The 17,210-nt window shown below is 37.3% G+C and overlaps 1 protein-coding gene across 2 annotated transcripts; it reads left to right on the top strand.

Moving 5' to 3' along the window:
* Nucleotides 1–6,945: 6,945 nt before the first annotated feature.
* LOC129263880 (uncharacterized) lies at nt 6,946–14,097 on the top strand. 2 transcript variants are annotated; one of them, XM_054901798.2, is made up of 2 exons: nt 6,946–7,125; nt 9,805–14,097. In XM_054901798.2, exon 2 carries the CDS (start codon nt 9,837–9,839, stop codon nt 11,130–11,132), a length of 1,296 nt encoding a protein of 431 aa, XP_054757773.2. In that variant the 5' UTR covers nt 6,946–7,125; nt 9,805–9,836; the 3' UTR covers nt 11,133–14,097. The 2 variants fall into 2 exon arrangements, with proteins under 2 accessions (XP_054757773.2, XP_063956856.1); XM_064100786.1 differs by lacking the exon at nt 6,946–7,125 and adding an exon at nt 7,219–7,371.
* The last annotated feature ends 3,113 nt before the right edge of the window (nt 14,098–17,210 follow it).

Raw genomic sequence — 17,210 nt, 5'->3', positions numbered from 1 at the left:
CTTTTAATGAGCAAGTGATCAGCGCAATACAGTGCGTCCCAGAAAAAAGGAAACCGGATTTCCCACATCTTTTTTCTTCAAAGGCAAATTAATCATGATGTTGCATTTATATCATCATATAATTCAATTATTCCTATTTATTTGGATACCTAATTTGAGACAAACACTTCACGCATTAATGAGCAAGACGAGTCTGAAATTTTAATGTCAAAACGAGGTTGCGCAGACAAATTGGACAAGATTGGTTTGTGGTACGACAACCGTGCTTATTCGACGATTGACTCATCAGCATTTCTTTTGTATTCTTTGTGAAGTTTCTCTCGCTGATCCCTGAAATGAAAGTCTATTCAGATTCTTATGTGAATTCCTGCGCAAATCGTTTCTGATAGGCCTTAATATTTATTGTTTGTAACCTGCCATGGGTGAATGACTTGCTAAGCTGTTGGTCTCAATTTGAAGATGAGATCCCACTCTTACCATAAGTATCAGATTTATAGCCCCCATCACACTTATTTCGAATCAAGCAGAATTGGCCGGAATGAAAGGACTATTTGACCACCAGTTGGTCATTTAAATCTACTTCGAACACCGTTCGAAAATAACCCTTGAATGTTTTGAACATGACCAAAACCTTCGGGACGGCCAAAAGAAACATTTGACAAAAATATTTCAAATGCAGTCAGAATATTTAGAATGCGCCTAGAATGTCCAAGAATGTAGCACGAATTATCAATCTGATTCCATTGCGGTTCATTTTGAATAGTGTATGATGATTCACCTGATAAATTTACTGAATTACATCTCCAGTTTGGTGAATTCATAAGTTCCAAAAATTTCTAGATTTTTTGAATATTTTTTTCGTTCCAGCTTCTGCTCGATTCCTGCTAATTCCGAATAAGTGTGATGGGGTCTTATAGTAAAAAAAATATTTAATAATCATGAAATTTATCTCTGAAAACAGGTTCCTTTTTTGTGGGACGCTGTGTATTTTATAAGCAATTATAATTATTCTAATAATGAAACCTCTGCTTCAGCTTTTCACATGAATCAAGAGAATGCAAATTTGTGAATTTTGACTTTTCAGAGCTCTGTGTTTTATGAATTCTCAATTTCTTATGACTTTTTTTACACATTTTTCTGAAAAAAAAGTGTTTCTATCCTAATTATGAGCAAAATCAATATTTCACAGTGATAAATGTTAGGTATTTGGCTGATATGTTTTTAAGCTTCTCTTGCAAATGCAATTTTCTTCTGTTTTTTTAGAGTGTGTATTTGAGACAATCTATTGATGGTTAATCTTCGTTAACGGGCTCAAATTAAATCATTGTCCTTTATTAGTTTTACTATTGGACAAAAAAAAATGGCAGGGGTCTCACTCACTTAATGCTGGACCAAAAATTTATAGAAGCCTTGTTAAGGGAAATCCCCCCCCCCCCTTAAAAAATAAAAAAATATTGTGAGCTTGAATATTCTTTTCAGTTTGTAAAACAGGTATATTTTATGGGGTAAATGCTGCAGTAAAGAATTGCCCTTTTGATGTCCTCCAGTTCTAGGTGACAAAATACAGCTGAAATATTAGGGCTGAAGATTTGTGTTCAGTCCCACACCATGCATATCTGTGTCTGCTGTGCATGTGACTCAATGCACAGTAGAATTTAAATGTGAATATTTGGGTGAATCCAAAATATATATAATCGTACATTTTCCATTGTTCAATCTCCCAACCAGGGCCAGTTAGCACAAGGCTTGGTGAATGATCGTACATATGTGTACAATTAATCATCCAAATATTATTCTGTGACTAATAGTGATACGTTCTTCTACAGAACACTGAACATGGTTTATTGAGTTTTCCTGTGGATGGACCTGTGTTCTTTTGAAATATTCCTGTTTTCTATTCTTGAAGCAACAGTGTAAACATTCCTTGTACGACACTTTTTTGCTTGTTTTATCTTCGTCAATACCGTAGTACTATCCAATACAATCCTTTATGATTGATGGAATATTCTTGTTATATTTGAGTGTTGATTTTCTCATGGAAATGGATCAAAAGTATGGATTTTAAAAATTTCTTTGTTTATTTTTAAATGTATTCTGTATTCAAATATTCTGTATATGTATATTTGTCTCACCTGTTGACCAGAATTAATAGATGTTGAAATCATTGATGGGCTATGCATAAACCGTTTTCGGCATCATTAAGCTAGTTCACATTGCCATAGTACTTGGTTCAAGAAAATATAATTGGGTTGTGTTCATTCGAATGCTTGATAGATCCACTTAATCATAATGTGAACGGAATGTTTTTGATGATGGTACTCTGTTACGCTTTTCAGACTACATTTCCCTAATCCCAGGAAATAGGTGAGGCTAAGAGGGGAAGCTTAGTCCCACAAATATTCCATGTGTAAGCTTAGCCTATAGAGTACCGAAGTGATGACGTCACAAAAAACTTATTTTGCATTTCAGCATTTTTTATAAAACCCCCACTTCCAAAATTTGGTGAGAATCGGTCCATGGGGGCCTTAGATATTAATTACCTCATGAATACATACTTAGCCACATTGAAGTCAATGTATTATTGGCCTGGTTCGTAACTTCGGTGATCTATTATGGTTTTAGACTACATTGTACAAAGTGGGCTAGCACAGTAAATAGTATGTACTACCCGGTTCAGCTCAAAAACAGGGATAGCTGGCTTATTGCCTTGCTAGCCGGGCATTTACGGTGCTAAGAGCAGTAGTCTGAAACCAAACCTGGCTTCATAGGAGAAGCGGGACTAAGCTTTAGCCAATCACAGAAGTCAAAATTTCACGTTAATTGCGTGCTGTGTGGCAAAATCATCAATATTCATGAGCTTTGCAGTCCTGGATTAAGGCATTGAGAAAGACAGGCTGAACCCCCCCCCCTAAAAAAAAAAAAGATAGTAGGGGTTAAGGATAGTCTGGGGTTAAGAAACTGTGATATGAAAAGCATACACAGTACAGGACATCAATTTTCTATCTTCATATAGATAGATCCTTATGGGGCACTGCAAGAAACTTGTGATCTTGCAAGGCCAAGTGTCCACGAAGCTGAGGATTGCATTTGTCTACATAAAAATGATTTTCTGCTTAGCGGTATCTTATAATCCTTGCTTTGAGTTTCAAAACATGCGCCGAATGTGCATAGTTGACTTCTGCATGGTTCAAATGACCAAAGTGTTTTTGAGAGTGTATATTTCAGTATACTTTGAAGATCAGGGGGGGGGGGGCGTTTCATGAAAGCACATGCCGACAAGTCCCATTTTGTCCAACAGTTACCATAGGAACAGTGCCTCTCAGCCAATCAGAATCAGGGAAAGATGTCAGGGGCCCATCTTACAAAGAGTTGCGGTTGATCCGATCAATCGCAACTATGGAAAGCCATCAAAGTCTACATATAACATGCATGTTTGTTCAAAAGAATATCTAGATATGAATGTATGTCCATAAATTCATTGATTTCTTGACAATTTGGTGCGTTCTCCTTTGTTTACAAAGTACATTTTGCAAATTTTCTGCAGAAAAAATTATGACACTGATGGATTTCCATCGAGTTGAGACTGATTGGATCAATCGTAACTCTTAAAGATGGGGCCCAGATCTGACAACTTGTGGATTGAAATGCTCCCCAGGCTGTCATTGGAATATATATTAAGGTAGACAAACATGTATTACGTAGGATTGTGAATGCTCCCTGAGAAAAGTATGGCATGCAGATTGTTATTCTCAATTGTTTTAAATTGCGTCCCCTCTAAAAGTCTGAGTATAATGAATCTAGATGAACATTGGTATCTTTAAAAAGATGAACAATGCTTGTGGGGGACATGGAAATAGTCATTATGAGCTATTAAACAATAAAATCCTTACTTTTAACAATGCTTTAATGAAAAATTCATTTTTTCAAAACACAGTCCAACTTTCATGAAACATATTGGTATATTTCTTATGACTCTTCATGTAGCAATTGTTTGTAGAGTAAATAATTTTGTGAAACAGACCCCTGAATTAAGAAAGCTGACATCCCGGGTATTCCCTTTTGTTGTCGTTTATAATTTTTTGGTAGAAAATTAAATGCTTGGGGGAGGTTCACAAAGAATCAATCTAAGATTCATGCTTTATGTTCTAACGCACACACAACGTGGTTTGTATGGTCCAGTGGTTAGAGCATTGGACTCATAATCGCAAGGATGTGAGTTCGAATCCCTACTCTGCCATTGTCTCCACTTTGATAAAAAGGCCCAAGAGTAATATCTGTCTATAAGGTCAGCCACTATGACTGATTAACCTAGACGTAAAATTTTTCTTAGGTAATTGGTTATATACCGGCTTGGCGTTTACCAGCAAAACACTGTCCTGTCGAGTTCTTATGGGAGTTACCATAAACAGAAACAGAATGTACTCATTGATTAAAGTGCTCTGTAGTGCGTCCTTTGACCATGATCTGACTTGTGCGGTGATGCATTTTACACCAAATGGATTAATTTGTGATTTTCAATTTCAGTCCAATTAAAATTTTTGTGAAACACCCCCCCTGATTTCATGATGTTAAAAAAGTTATTTCTATTCATGTCTATCCCAGAAAAGTGAAGAAAGTGAAGTATGTATTCCTCTTTTTTATATTGTGATGCTTTCTTCAAGGTCTATCGGGAATGAGACTTTGTTCACTTTGAGAAAACAATTTTGCTCTTATCCAATCATATGCAAGGATTTCAATAGCTTATAACAAATAGTGAAAATCACTTTCTGTTATACAAAATTCTCCCCTGACATCCTATAATACACTGATCAGTACATGTTCAAATGCTTGTTTATTTTGACATTTTTTTACTCTCCAAATATGTCAATGTGTTCATTTCATTTGAATTTTAACGTATTTATAATCCTGTAAATACTATCTCATTCTCTTTATTTCTCATTTTTTTTGTGGGCAATATGTGAGTAGTTTTTAGACTAGCATGTCTACGTAGACCGTGGTAGTCCCATATATATGTATGTACATTGTAATTGTAGTTCATAATAGAATCATGTTTTTTTGTTGCTGTATATGGTTTATGTGTTACTTGATTAAGCTACTTTGCCAGGTGTATTATGGTATAATAAAAAACAACACGTTTAAACCAGACTCGTTCAGTTCGTGGTGGTTTATTATATATTCTGAAGTCGGGTTTAACTTAACTCTGTTCTAAAATCATGGGAAGCCAAATATGTCCAAAGTTTATTTACACAGGTTTTTGTTTACTGTGCACTTTCCTAATTCTTTGATGGTGAAGACAACTGCTTTATGTATCTTTCACAAACAGTTACGACTGATATGACATTCAAATTATCTAATACATTGAAACTCTACTGTTGAGGATGTATGCAACTATTGGCTCTCCATAGTTAAACCACAATTTTATACCAAAGGTTAAATGAAACCTGACTTCAGAATATTTAGTTTTAAGTTGAAAAATATGAGAAGTCATGGGGAAGGAGGCCGTCCTTTGTGTAGGTTTGATACAAGAATAATCTATGCCAAGTGCAATGGTTTATTGCCCCAAGTTCCACTTCTGAGGAGAATGGGTCTAGGGGAGAAGTATTGTATGAAATCATCCTGACCAACCAGCCAGGCCTTTTTTTTATTTGTCGGTACTCGACTACTTGTGCACTTGGCGCAAGAACGCTGTGGGAACTGGGAATGATGAAATAATAGGATTTATTATTATTTTTATTTGTCAGTACTTGACTACTTGTGCACTTGGCGCAAGAACGCTGTGGTAACTGGGAATGATGAAATAATAGTATTTATTTAATCAGCCTACGCCACACGAATATTCAATGGTGACACGATATCCGATCCATCGAGCAGCTCGATTTGTGTGACTCAATCGGTAAGCCAATGTTGCATGCAGTCGAGTTCATGGATTGAAGTTCGAGTCTTGCCTAGAATGATTTTCAAAGAATTTTTTTAAGATTAAAAATTGAGGCAAGACTCTGAAAAAACACAAGTCCAAGATATGTACTCTGATTCAAAGCCTCCAAAACAGCCTATTGTATTTCCACTGCCCTCTTGTGTCTGGTGCACAAGTACTGACAAAAAAAAGGTGCAGCTGGCAAACCAAAAGTATACTACATACGTTTTCACTTTGAACCTTTTGAGCATGGTCGATGCAGGATAATTGTTTGGGTTTGGTCTAAGGCCTGTATTTTGAACTCTGGTTTAATTCAAACTCTGGTCTGCAGTTGCTGTTTATCTATGGAAAGCCAATTTGTGACTGTCAGGTATCTGTAAATGTAAAAGTTTGATTTGTCAGCTAATTTGACACTCGAACATGATTCATAACTGTCTGGGAATAATTACTCAAATGGTACGTTCCCTCCATTATTAAACCATGAGGAAAGGGTCAATGTAAGATAGGAAACGGTCAATGTATTAAAGATAGGAAATATGTAATGTGTACTGTAAATGCAATCTTGAAACTGTTGGTTTCCTATAATTTCAAGAGAGTGATATGGTCCGACTTCAGAATAAAGGCAGCCACAGACTATTAATGAGAAGGGGATCGAGGAAAAAAAAAGGGGGGGGGGTAGATTTACTGAAACAAGTAACGGCCTACAAAAAAATATTAGAAATCTTCTGGAATTTTTATTGTCCCTTTTGGGAAAGAGTACATGCAAGGGCCATGGGTCTAGATCTATCTTATAGATCTTCTTTCAAATAAAACAAGTTTGTGTCTTTTGAATACAGATTTGCACGTTTGGTAGGGAGAGACTTATTTGGTCTATATGGGTTCAACCCCGTTCCGTTCCCCCCCCCCCCTCCATCACCGCCGCCCCATCCAGAGAAGTTATACATTACACACATTACAAAGAAAAGGGGGCGTGGCATATCAAATCATCGCACCACCTTTGATCACATACAACAACATGCAACATGTATGTGAATTTGTACACATATATCACACGCACTGTGCATGTGGGGGATGCCCACGTTGGATTTATCTCGCAATCTACTTCCGCAAACAGAGAACTCAACTAGCGCATTGCCAAGGACACGTACCGTTGGACGAGTAACTTAGAAAACCTATCTGGCCACTGAGAATTTATCCCGGGAATTAATTTGGTGAGTGAATTTCTACTTTAATTCAGTGAAAGTTTGACAGTAGTACGGTAATGATCTTCGCGTCGAATGATCACCTCCGGCCACCGTGTGTATCTGCTAATTGCAATCGTGGCGTAATATTCTGGCCACTTTGCAATTGCACTTGCTTCCTTTACTACTAGTATTTTTAGTGTGACTCGGGGTGAGAGATCAACTTGACCGGCAGAGTTTCGGCGGACATATACTAATACTAACCTCGCAATACGTGTGAGTGGACATGCATGAGGGTTTCCGTAGACTGTACTGTCCTGTTGCTACTATACGGGCAATGCCCAAATCAAGTACAAAAATCAAACTGTGTTAATCTATATTTCTAGTAGACAGCTGGCAGCCGTTTGTTTCGAGGAGTTTTTAAACATTTTTAATGTTTATTTCTCCTCGTAGACGTAGTCGACGGCTCGTGATTGTGCAAAATGATCCCCCGACGGGGCTCATCAATTTTTTTCTTTATTTCATGAAAATATATATCAAAAAGAACTGGACCCAAAATCAAGATTATTATTCCGTTATGGCCTGAAATGCACAATAGGAAAAAAACAGTGACTTCGGCTGTCGCGCAAAGTCTCCCACTCCCTGGTTTATCCGAACTTATTATAGGCCTACAAACATATGGCCATTGAGTCCCTCTACAGATTGAGTTAGAACTTCGGTCTCTGTAATTGGTGAGTGGAGCCAACAGAGTTCAGGGGAAGCTTTTGGTCTATATTTCTAGCTACTTGATCTATACTCTTAAGATAGCTGAATGACAAAAAAGCTTTGCTTTGTGATGCCCCTACCTGAGTCCAAATATAATCTAACTAGATCTAAGTCTTGTCTTGATAGTTCAGTTCTTGCACACCCCCTAAATTTCAGTCCAACTCCAAGACTGAGAAGTTGCCTTGTTATTACACTGGGCTCGGCTCCATAACCATGACCATGGTCTGGGTCCCGTTTCATAGCGACTTGTTCCAATTTAACAACAATTGCACAAATTCTGTAACAAGTTCACTCTATCAGCCAATCAAATCAAATAATTTCAGTAGCTTAAAACTGTTAGTGTATATGGCATTATCCTGGTTGAAGTAAACAGTCCATTCACTGCCGTTTATTTCGTCAGCGCTGGTGACTTCTTTCAACTCCCATTGACTTTGTACACAACGAGTGCACACACGAGAAGAGAGGTGACTAATTTCATGATCAGTAGAGGCGCACGGCCAATATTGGAGACTGTCTCCAATGTGGGAGATTATACCGAGATTATCTCCAATATCAGAGACTTTTGTAAAGAATTTGGGTATCCAATTTCAGAGACAGTCTCCAGTTTTGGAGACCAATTTCCTTTGTTTACATTTGCTGCAAAAGGATTACCTTGGCGGCAAATAAAAATGTGATAAGCAGATTTCTCATGAAAAATTACCCCTTTTCACCGTCTACTTTAAAAATTCACCATCTACTTTTGTTTTGATTTAAGGATTTTTGTTGTCAATCACACACAAAACAAATGGGCTTCTGACCTCAGTGAGACAAAATTTTGGGTGGAAAAAATCATGCTTTTGTTGGTGTTGTTTCTTTTGTCCTTTTGCAAAGCAAGTCTCCAATGTGGGAGATTGTCTCCCACATTGGAGAGAGTCTCCCATATTGGCCGTGCGCCTCTACTGATGATAAGGCCAGTGTTCTTGCAAATTTGTTAATAATAAATTTTCATGAAACGGGGCCCCAGGCCGTCTTGGAGTCGACGGGCTGTCTGGGTCCATGGTCATTTATCATGTTTCAATGACTTGGGGGCAAAATTTTGCAATCTAGAAATGGAGGCTTTATTTAAAAAAAAAACATGATGAAGGCTCCCAAGGAAATGTCTCTGATTTTACTCCTAATCTATGATTTAAGTTGTTAAAGTAAAACAAAAGGCTGGAAATATTTAATCTCAATAAAATAGAATGAAATTCACAGAACAAAATGCTGAAAATTTGATCAAAATCGGATAACAAATAACAAAGTTATTGAATTTTTAAGATTTGCATTATTCCGGTTAAACAGTTCTAGGCATGTCTTCATGAATATTCATTAAGTGGGCTGATCATGTCATATCCCTACTGGTACTTGTTCTTAAAATTTTATTATATGAAATTAGGTTTATTCAAATTTTTTCTACCAAGAACTAAAACAATTCGATTGACACCTGATAACTTGCATCAGTCATTTATTGATGCAATTTATTTCATCATAATGGAGACAGATTATTTACACATGTACAGTATGAACAAATTAAACAATTATGATTTCATGTATAAATAAGATAAGAAAAGGGAAAGTTTATTATATGACATCAGCCTACCTAATGAATATTCATGATGATGTGCTTATGACTGTTTTCACAAGATAAACTTCAAAATTTTGATGAAATTTTCTGCATTTTGCTCTATGAATTTTACTCTATACATTGAGATAAAAATATATTCAGCCCGGACCATCCCTTTAATGTCATCGATTCTTTACTTTTCAAAATATCTATGATTCTATCATCAATCTGTGACTCTAAGTTCTTTCTCATGAAAATGAACCCTATGGAAATGACTGTGATACAGCTCTTGCTGCAAATCCTCCCCTGGTCCTTCTTGGCCAACTTCATTTGTTTTATGTCAACTTTCCATTTATTGACAGATACCATCAGTGGGTCAGTTGAGGTCGTCACAATGGCAGCCGAAGACTTTAAGAAAATTCTCGAGGAACTCAACAGCAGAAAGGCCTTGCATTTTCAGGACTTCATCAAAGGGTGCGAGGGAGGTTTGGATCCCCAGACACTAAAGGCCGTTGGTATCGATCTTATCGATATAAAATACAAGACGCTAAAGAAAGGCACCAAGGTATATGCCCTGATGCCTTTGAAAGCAGCACCGATCCATGTGTATACCATGAACATTGAAACCCTACACAACATCATAGCAGAGAACCCGCAGAATGATGAGAACGGTGTTTCACGTGTCAGTGTCTTCGAGTTGACAAGCGATAGTGTGATGACAATGCAGATCCGCGAAGACATTGCATGTAAAGTCTGCTCGCTGTGGATAAAGTCCAAGGACAAGGACAACGCTGCAGAAGAGACCGAGGGAAAGGACTATAAAAAACTACTGCAAAGCAGGGACCCCAGCAATAAGAATTTCATAGACCTGTGCATCACAAGGTATTCCTTTCCCGAATTCATTCATGCACTTGTATACACGAGACAGAACAGCGCATATGAAGTCCTTGTGACTGGGTGTTTTGATGAATTTATTAGGCAGCGGAGGTTTGTTCAGGATGTAGTGCTTCCCAAAAGCTCTTTGAGCAAGCTCACTGTGGATGAGGATGGGTACCTTAGACTCGGTTCTTCTAGCGACGAACCAACCCATGTTGCGGTTGACGTTGCATACGCAAAGGTCAAAGACAAGAAGGTATCTAAAGAATTCTCACAAAGTCAGAAGGTTCCATCGTATGATGATAATTTCCCAACAGCTGAGGAGTATAACGATCACAAGGAGGATGATCATTCTCTCGATTACGAGTCCATCGACATCAAACCCTTGCCTACGGAATCGATGACAAACGTGCCAGTGGCAAGCCCACGCCCCGATCAGAAGCCGCCACCACCTCCTACCGCAGAACCGGTCTACAGCACCATTGACAAGTCCGCCAAGAAACCCAGAGACAGGCAAAAGAGTGTTGATCAACCCGACACCCCGGGGACACCAACTGGTACCAAGCCGCCACGCCCACCCCCGCTGGACACCATGCCAAACAGCGACGGGGAATCCCCCGCTCAGAGCCACAAGCCATCCAGACCTTCTGCACCTCCCAGGGTCCTACGTGGCAAGTCGCAGTCATCGCTGAATTCCGGCCATGGAAGCACTGGGAATGTATCCTTGGATGGCAAAGACGAGGCCTTGGAACCGCCTCCTCGGACGAGCATGAAGGTCAAAGGTCAGAAATCTGATACAATGACGCGTTTTTAATGTAAGTAATAAAATGTGTGTTGTAGGCTAAATCCTCCCCATTTCAAATATACACTGTTTTTGTACTACAATCTGACCTAGTTCCCTTTGCCGTCTGGTGCCCAGTTGTAATAGTGAAAGGTCGGATATTTGGGTAAAGTAGTAACCATATATAGGGAAGAGGGGTCTAGTGTAAGATGTATTCTTTAGGGTTGTGGAGGATTCACAACTACAAACAAATGGCTTATATTCTCTGCTAATTATAGAGTAACATTGTAATTCAGCTAATCTCTCAAGTGTCAGTTATTGATATTGAATATTTTCCTAAGGATTCTCCAGTGTATCAAGAAACTGGGTTATATTATATGGAATCATATTCAATGATCAGTGTACAAACTAATGAACTATAAACCATCCTATCGAATTCATCTTGAACTGGACAAGATAGTGGTTCCATTTGAAATAAAAAGTATACATGTGCCAAACCTTGCCAGATAAGACAGCTACATGAACATGATGTGTATAAAATCATAGGTGTACCTGCACACATATATCATAGCAAGCCTAGTACACAGGTTTATTTCCAATTGGTCTAATGCCAATTCGTCTAATTACCAACTCGTCTACTATAATTTGGTCTATTATCAATTCGTTCACTATCCACTTGGTCTAATTGCCATTTCATCCACTCACCTTTTCGTCTAATAACCAGTTGGTCCAATATCCATTTAGTCCATGAACCATTTGGTCTAATTGGATAAGTGTTAATTGGGTGAAATGAATGAAAAGAAAAGACCAACTGGTTATTAGAAGAAATGGTCATGGATGAACTGGTGATTAGACAAAGTGATTATTGGACCAAATGGTTATTGGAATGGTTGTTAGATGAATTATTGATGGACAGAATGGCATTAGACTAAATGAAGGTATACCTTTTAATGAGCAGACGAGTTGGCAATAGACAAATCGGCAGTTTACCTGTTAATGTGTTTTCAAGACTTGGTATCATTTTGTTAACTTTAATTTTAAAACCATTTTGAAGATAAAGAAATAAACACAATCATGTTTCTACAGAGGCTGTGCTAATTAAAACGCGTGAATGTTGACTACGTGCTATTTTCTTATCAACTCGCCAAAAAGGAAATGCACAATAACTATTCTGGTATTATGAAAATGATACTATCAAGTGCCTACATGCACTTTAGATGGTTTGAAAGAAGAAATTAATAGTGCGAAGAAAAGAAAGCTCGTTTAATGAGCCAGCCGTAATTTATCTTCTATAAGGAGGAATGTCTTCAATGATAGATTTACTCATGAAAAGTCCCGTTTAAATGTTAATTCCCTCTTTTTTATGAACCATAATATTGAACTAGATGTGTATTCTAAACTGCAGACACCTACAATGAATACCGGGTAATACTCATCAAGATTTTAAAAATGGTTTTGTTAACAAGACTATATAATTTCAAAAGTCATCTTTTTTCCTTTTTTTGATTTGTAGATCAATGTTCTTATAATTGCAAAACTCCCTATTTCCCAAAGTACAGTATCGATAGATTATCTCTTGTTCTGCAAACAGAAACAAGAGATTAAATTCTTTAGAAGAGGATCTACTTATCTAATGTTTACAGATCAAATCTTGATTTTGAGTCAGACAGATGCAGACATGCCAACCGTTCCCTTTTTAGAGTATTTGTTCCTCTTTATTGATATGAATACACCGATACTTTTTTGTATGATTTGTTACGTTTTAAAAAGATTTCCGATCAGGGAGTATGTATCATACACAGCGCGTGACACTAGCGCCGGTCCGACAGTCCTAGACTGGTAAAAATCACTGTCGGGCCAGTAACTTGTTGCATGAAAGGAACAAGTAAGTTCTTGCCTACGAGCTCATGTTTAAAAGGGTGAATTATCAAGTTTTCAAACTGTAGAGTCATTTCACATGTTCTGTCACCGATCTCACTACAACAGGCTGGCGATTGTTCGTTTGCTCAAGACAAATTTTTGAAAATACTCTATTTTTGTCAAAAAATACTTTTTTTCCTTCTAAGAATACTTTGTTGTTGTTGTAGAAGGTTGTCAGGTCTGGAGATGACATCAGGGTAGTGTTTCATGAATTTTCTTTTCAGTGATTATCCACTGACAAATTTGCTCTGAGCCAATCAGATGCAAGGAAAGCTTGTAACAAATGTCAGTGAAAATGACTATTTGTTTTGTGAAATGCCCCCCTGATGTCTATGCATATCGACAGATTAAACTAAAACAGAGAGCATTAGGTGAAGACTTTTAAATATATGTTTTTCTCATCAAAGTGGCAAATGTTCATTCTTAATTTTCTATCCAGTTTCATATTGAAAAAAAAAAGTTAATACATCATGAAAATTGGATCCATGTTATGACGAGTCAAATGGCTGATAATGGAATTTCAATGACAAATAACCAAGCTTGTTTCAACAGCAACTCAGCAACATTGAAAATGATTTTATTTTTCAGCTCATTTTTGTTCCTTTTAATATTCCATGTCTGATTTCAATTGGAATACATGTTCATGTACCTCCATACTTCCATCCTTACAATCAGATCAAAATATCATGTAAGTCCCAAAGTACTACCAGTTCTCACAGATACCACTTTTTTGAAAATGACAAGATTTTTCAGTTATTGAATATGCATAGATCTACAATTGCAGATGATTGTTCCTGAGCCCAAAAGAATCCGGATTTTTATGGTGATGTATGACAAAATTTGATCTGTGGAAGTCTTATGCAAAAGAGTCCAGAGGAGGCAGTGACAATTTTTTTTCTTGGTGTGCCTTTCAAGTTCATTCAACCAGAATTCGTTGCATTGTTTAGAGTTTACTTCGACCCAGTTTTAATTTTTGGGCTCCTTTTGTCTTCCAGGGCTTTGGCGCCATTTTCAGGACAAATATGCCCCAAGACCCAGTGTAAGAGAATTAGTCATTCCCAGGGAGGGAGTCTAATAACAGTTATATGATCAAGTCTCAACATGAGTGGCTTTTATGAGGAATGTAAAACTGATGTACTTGAAAGCTGTGTTCACACAAGACCACCATTAAGTAAAATTTTGTACAAAGTATCTTCACTCATCACAATCTTATTTTTATTTACCATTTTTATTGAATTCACAACAATTTTTATGTAGCAATATAAGACTTGAAATGTGAGTCGAGTATATAAGTTCATTGTTCAATTTATTCAGGAAAACACACAATCAGTATACAAAACACCGACTTAGGCTGTGAAGAAAATTTTATAGGATTAAACCTCAAGTCGTAATAATAATGATAATAATAAATAGTAATGTTAATTAACAATAATGATAATGATAATAACAACAACAAAAACAACATCAACAACAATAATATCATAGTAATTATTATAAATGACAATGATCAATAAAAATCATACTTGCAATAAGATATTACAGATTTTGATATTAATGAGATAATAAAACATGATACATATAGAAATTGAGAGGCTTGATATGTAATTGGGGAAAGATACAGATCTTTTTACCGTGTGAAAAAGCAGAAAGTTAGATTTCTTCTCTTGCCATGGACTCGGTTCTCAGTAGAGAAATGCGTATACGCATTTAAAAAACGCGACTCCACAGACCCTGATTGAGACTTTGAACTGCAACTGGGTCTCCACGCAAAGACTAGCACTAATATGAAACTTGCTGTTGAGGGCCTTCAGTACACAAGGCATTATAGGCTGCACATTCAGACCCTTTAACTCCAGTGAAGGGTTTGCAGAGCAGACTAGATGTGACAGGCATTAGTGGATTTTAAATTCGAAGCATTTAAACTTGCGTGTGAACAAGCCTCTTGAATATCATTTCTCTAGAGCAATTCAAATTGCCTATCTCATTTATTTCTCCAACTTCCTCTTCCTTGTTCAAAGATTATGTATTGATAGTAAATAAACACTTCATGATTATTGCCTATTGCAATATATATTTTGTTTTGTATTGATCCTGAGGTCAAAGGTCAAGTGGGAAACAAATCGCCCCAGGGGCACTCAACTACTACCACATTATGTATTTATAACACACAGTCAATGAGAGACCACATAGAGTTCACTCCCCCTTTAAGTTTTGCCCGATCTCTATTTGACACCCTAAACGCGTCACGAGAGTGATGTGGCATGATAAGCAAAAAATATTATGCCACATCACTCTCGTGACGCGTTTAGGTTGTCAAAAAGAGATCGTGCAAAACTTAAAGGGGTAGTGAACTGTATGTGGTCTCTCATTGACTGTGTGTTATAAATACATAGTCTTAAAATATACGTTTTCAGATATCTACTAATACTACAGAGCACTGGCGTAAATCCGTGTTGAGGGGTGGGGGGATGACTGAAATATTTTGGCTTTTTTTTTGTTATCATGTTTTTAGATATGCAATGAATTGTAATTGATATGTCCACAGTGGCATACCGTGGGTCACGGCATTGTGGGGGCACCAGCAAAATTTTCGAATCACTGAGTGAGCGCGCGAAGCGCGCTCGGTTGCTAGTTATTCTGACCTAATAGAGACATTTTAAGGACAATGTCATTGAACGGATATGTATCTCACTGATCAAATAATGCGAGCGCGAAGGGACATTATAATCAAATTTGTGTAATCATGATGGGTACCTGTCTCGCTAAACAATGCGAGCGCGAAGCGCGAGCTGAAATTTTCGTATATTTTGACCCCAAACAGCGAGATTTTAAGGAATATATTTTAGGAATCCATTAAGAGTATGCATATCTCACCATAGTCATCTAATGCAAGTGCCAAGCGCTTGCTGATTTTATTAGAATTACATCTGAACACATGAAACACTTTTTGTACTCATTGCAATCATGAGTATCATACGCATCTCACTAATCAAATATTGCGAGCGTGAAGCGCAAGCTGAAAATTTAGATAATTTAGATAATTAAGACCTGAAGTGGGGCATTCTAAGGTTTCTTTGTAGGAATTAACTAGGACCATACGTATTTCATTAACCAAATGATGCGAGCGCGAAGCGCGAGCTGAAAATTTTTGATATTCAGATCAGAAGAAGGGACATTTCAAGGACTGATTTTAGGAATTCATGAAGAGCAGACATATCTCACCAATCCACTAATGCGAACGTAATCACGGAAGGAAATGTTTTTATATATACGAAGACCTTAACATTGGGCAATCACCTTTTTAATCATGTAAAAGAAAGTGCTAGGAAATATATTTAGTTTATATTGACTTGAAAACGGGATGTTTTAGTACAACAGGATTATATATCTCGTTAAACAGACAATGCGAGCACCAGGAACTATGAAGACGCAGGCCCTGGGCAAATTATGTTTCATGAAGTTGTTATGATAAAAATATTTCTTATGTAATGTAACATACACACAGAGAAATTAGGGTACAAATTTGTACCCCTAGGGGTACAATCCAATGCAACACCGGCTGCACCCTATAGGGTTCAAAGTTGTACCCCAAAGTTGGGGTACAAGTTTGTACCCCATGATGGGGTACAATATTGTACCCCCGGGTACTCCTGGGGTACAAATTTGTACCCCTTTTGGTAAAATTGTATACCCCTTAGGTAGAAATCTTTACCCTTTTCGTACAATTTATACACTTTTTCATTCATTTCCGGTGCAATATAATACCCCTTTGGTATAATTTTATACCCCATTTGGTACAAGTTTTTACCCATGTGGTACAATTTTGCACCCTTTTTGAGACAATGTTATACCCTTTACGGTATAATTTTATACCCCTTTTGTACAATTTTACACCCTTTTGGTACAATGTCCTCCATGTAGGGTTCAAATTTCAGACCCCTTAGGTACATTTTCATACCCTTTGTGGTACGATTTTATACCCTTTTTGGTTCAATTTTATATGTTTGGGGTGCAATTTTTCACCCCGTTGGTACAATTTCATTCCCTTGCTGGTACAAATAATACACACAACCACACACGTACACACCCACCTACCCACCCACAGCACACACACACGCTAACACGCACAACACACACACACACAATAAAAACAAACCAACTAACAAACAACAACAACAACAATAATAATAA

This window comes from Lytechinus pictus, chromosome 6 (genome assembly GCF_037042905.1).
Source record: "Lytechinus pictus isolate F3 Inbred chromosome 6, Lp3.0, whole genome shotgun sequence".
Taxonomy (NCBI): domain Eukaryota; kingdom Metazoa; phylum Echinodermata; class Echinoidea; order Temnopleuroida; family Toxopneustidae; genus Lytechinus; species Lytechinus pictus.
This window is presented reverse-complemented; position numbering and strand designations above follow the sequence as displayed.

What these genes read in the sequence shown, in the direction of transcription:
- LOC129263880 (XM_054901798.2), top strand. Translation starts at nt 9,837, where the DNA reads ATGGCAGCCGAAGACTTTAAGAAAATTCTCGAGGAACTCAACAGCAGA.